A 3,749-nucleotide genomic window follows, 5' to 3' on the forward strand; every position below is an offset into this window, starting at 1 on the left:
ACCCCATCCCGCACCCATCGATCCGCACCCCCATCCCCGCACCCCGCGACCCCATCCCTGCACCCCCGCACGGCACCTAGTGCCCCAGGACCCGCACCCCTGCACCCCGACACCCAGCACCCCACCCGCAGCCCGCACTGCCCCTGCACCCCCAGATCTGCACCCCGGCAGGGGACACTCCGCTGCCACAGGGGGAGCTCCCACACCCCGARATGCCACAGTGACAAAGCCCCGATCCGGCTCGTTCGGGCCCTTGGCCACTCCCGCCCTTGCACCAACACCAGRGGCCACGCACAGGGGGACCCCAAAGGCCGCAGCAGCGATTGGGGGCGTCTGTGCCCCCTCCCTGTCCCCCATCCAGCCTGGGGTCCCTGAGGCCACCCCCCGGGTGTCCCCACGGGGACACAGGTGCCCCACGGAGGCGCCATGACCTGCCGGCGTCCCCGGCACCATAAACAACACGTCGCAAAGACAAATGGTTGCAGCAGCGGTGGCGGCGACGCGGCGGCTCCACGGCTCCACCACGGCTCCGTCACTGCTCCCGGGATCAGGACACGGCACCGGGGTCTGGGACACACCAGGGGCTCGGGGTGGGAGGCTGCAGGGTGGAATCCGCACCACAACACGATCCCAGGGCACCCKTGGGGTGGCAGCTGCACTGGGAGTKCCTGGAGCCCCAGAGATGCCACGGGCAGCCATGAAGATGGAGCCACGGCAACAAGGTCCCTGCCCCACACTGTCTGCGGGGTTCCACTGCAGCGAGGGGAGCCCCTCCAAGCACCCCCTGTGCCAGCCTGCACCAGCATTGTGGCATGGGGAGGAGACACCCATGGGGCATCACTGCAGACCCCAGGGCCAGCACCCACCACAGCAGTGCCCAGCCAAGGGGCCCGTGTGGGGGTGCAGGACATGCCAGATCCCGAGCTCACGCACTGCCGAGGGTGCCATCCCAAATCCCAAGGGGCAGCCAGTCCCCATAGACTGCCTCTGTCCCAGTGGGGGATCACAGAGCACCCCCAGGGCCCCATCACACTTTCCCAGCGGCCCACAGAAGCTCCCAAGGACTGGCAGGGGCTGGGCCCTCCCATCACTCCTGGGACCCTCCCGTCCCATCTCTCCTGGCAATACCCAAGGACTGGTAGGGAGTGAGACCCCCACACTGTTTGGGGGGCACAGCTAGGGTGCAGAGGTCCCTGGCGACCCTAGGGAGGCCCCAAGGAGGAGCCCCATTTCCCCCACCTCTCTGGCACAGCCAGTGGCACCCGGCAGGGTGATCAGTGTTACCCTAATGAGGTGCGGGGGGAGGGCATCCATGTGCCACCTGTGCCCCACGGCCCTCAGCATTGCACGGTCCAAAGGGCACTGGGGCGTGCCAAGCAGAGCCACAGCAGCAGGTTGGGGGTCCCAGGGCCACGAGTCATGTCTCCAGCCCCAGCCCACCCCACCAGGGCCCCTGGGACCACGGTGGCTGTGCATGGCACTGTGGCCACACCGGCAGCTGGCATCAGCTTTGTTTACTCCAGCACCGGAACCGGGGCCACGTGCCAGAACCAGGACAGCTGTGGTGACAGCCGGGACACCTGGCGCTGGCATGAGGCCATGGTGAGGGACAGCACCAGCACTMCCATGAGGAGCCAGGCCCGGCCCAGGCTCTGTGAGGCACAGCTCCCACCTCCTGGCACAGGGACCCCCGGGATGTCACCTGCACCGTTATACCCCACACCCCCACAGAGATGGTGGCACCGTGATGCCTGATGCCAGCTCAGCTCCCTCCTCTCTCATCCTTGTCCTTGCTYCAGGAGACACGGTCCCTCTGCATCGCCCATCACCCCCTGTGGGGGATCACTGCACCCCCCAAACCCTGACCCACAACATGTGGCTTCCCGGGGCCCCACCTGGTGGCCATCACGGCACTAGGAAGGRCGGCAGACTCGCAGGATGCCAGTGCCCCTCCGGAGCCACCAGTGCCAGGCTCCCACTCTGTTGGGAGCCATCACAATACTGGGGAGCACTGCAGTCCCCCAGGGGTGTTGGAGTCCCTTGGTCCTGTGCCAACAATTCCTGCCACTCAGGTCCATCCCCGTGCCTGCTGTCCCCCTGCCCCCAGTGCAGCCTCCCCAGGAGGGTGAGCACCATCCTTGTGGCCAAAGCAGATCTCCACCTTGTGCCCCCACAGCTGCCGTCCTCAGTGCAGCCCTCCTGTCACCCCTGTCCCCGGCTGACCCCCTGTCCCCGGCAGGGTCCGTACCGTCCTTGCGGTAGAAGCAGATCTCCACCTTGCGCTCCTCAGCGCCCAGCAGGGCCTGGGCRATCTGGGCGGCGGCGCGGCGCTGGGTGCGGGGCCCGTGCAGGAAGTCGCAGGTGCTGGGCTGCTGCATCACCTCGGCCCGCGAGTACCCGCAGAGCCGGCAGAACCCCTCGTTGCAGTAGATCACGGCGCAGTTCTCCACACGCGCGTTCCCGATGATGAACTTGCGGCCTGGGGGGAGAGGGGATGGGCGGGGTCAGGCCAGAGCACCCCTGGGTCCTCTCCATCCGTCCATCCATGGCTCTGAGGTTCCCGGGGACAAACACTGYGTAAGTCATCTCGCTTGCTTCCCAGGGACCCTCTAAGCTGGTGGCATCACCACCATGGGGATCCCAGAACTATTGGGATCCCATCATCACAGGGACCCCATAACAAYAGGGGCCTCATCACTGCAGGGACCCAACCACTACAGAAACCTCACAGGGACCCCACAACTGCAGGGACCCCAGGACCCTAAGCAGTGCAGGGATCTCATCACCATGGGGATCCCCACAACTGAAGAGATTCCTCACAGACACCACTACCATGGGACCCTGGAACCCCCAAAACCAAACCCTGAGGGCAGGGGCTCAGCCAGGCCAGGCCCCCTGAGCACAGCCTGTCCCCCAGCAGGATGACACCCTCCAGACCAACCTATAGGGCAGCATCACCCCCACATCCCTGCCCTGTCCCCAGTCTGGGGATGCTTAGGGCCTGACCCCAGAGAGGTGSTGGAAACCCCAGATCTTTCAGCCCCCCAGAGCCCCCATTCTCTCAGGTCTCCCCACAGCAGTTGCTGGGCAGTGGGATGGGGGGGCATGAGCCAGGTGGGGCCCCCAGTCCTGCAGCAGCCTGAGCTGGTGGTGGGGGCACCATCACCCCTCAGGGACCAGGGAAAAGACACAGTTTTAGCACCCTAGAGCCAGGGGCTACTGGACACCATGSGGGGCAGTAATCCCCTGCACACTGGGCTTGTCCCCATAATCCCAAACCCACCCAGARCTGGAGACTGCTGGGAGCCAGGGTGAGCAGTGTCCCTCCCAGCTGAGTTTATCCCTGTCACCCCAAACTCACCCAAGGCTGGGGATGCTGGCGGCTGCTGGGGAGTTTGGGGGTCTCCTGGGGACTGGGGCAGGTTGTGCTGCTCCCCAGCTGGGCTTGTCCCCGTCACCTCAAACCCACCCAGAGCCAATGTCCCCTCAGTCCCTTCCACACCTGGTGCCCCCCGCTGCCTCCCAATGCCCTCCCTGTCCCCCCACTCCCGCTGCTCCCCTCGAGCCCTCTCGGCACCGCCCCTGATCCCCCCGGCGTCCCCCGGACCCCCCGCCCCCGGCGACCACCACTCACTCTGCCCCTCGAACTTGCGGATGATGGTGTCCAGGAAGGTGTTCTGGGGGGCGACGTGCCCCCGCCGCACCGGCATCGTGCCGGGCCCATGGGCAGTGCCGGCCGGGGCGGGGGG

At 66.6% G+C, this 3,749-nt stretch overlaps 1 protein-coding gene across 1 annotated transcript in view; it reads right to left on the bottom strand.

Annotated features, from left to right (window-relative positions):
• KCNH2 (potassium voltage-gated channel subfamily H member 2) overlaps nt 1-3,749 on the bottom strand; it is a 23,632-nt gene extending 19,883 nt beyond the window's left edge. Inside the window, exons 1-2 of the mRNA XM_057367891.1 lie at nt 3,635-3,749; nt 2,249-2,479 (exon numbers count right to left, since the gene is read on the bottom strand). Coding sequence (XP_057223874.1) covers nt 2,249-2,479; nt 3,635-3,710 — 307 coding nt within the window. The 5' untranslated portion in view covers nt 3,711-3,749. The remainder of the gene's footprint in view (nt 1-2,248; nt 2,480-3,634) is intronic.

The sequence above is a fragment of the Malurus melanocephalus genome, unplaced genomic scaffold, assembly GCF_030028575.1.
Source record: "Malurus melanocephalus ecotype Western Australia unplaced genomic scaffold, MMel_1.1 scaffold_86, whole genome shotgun sequence".
NCBI lineage: Eukaryota > Metazoa > Chordata > Aves > Passeriformes > Maluridae > Malurus > Malurus melanocephalus.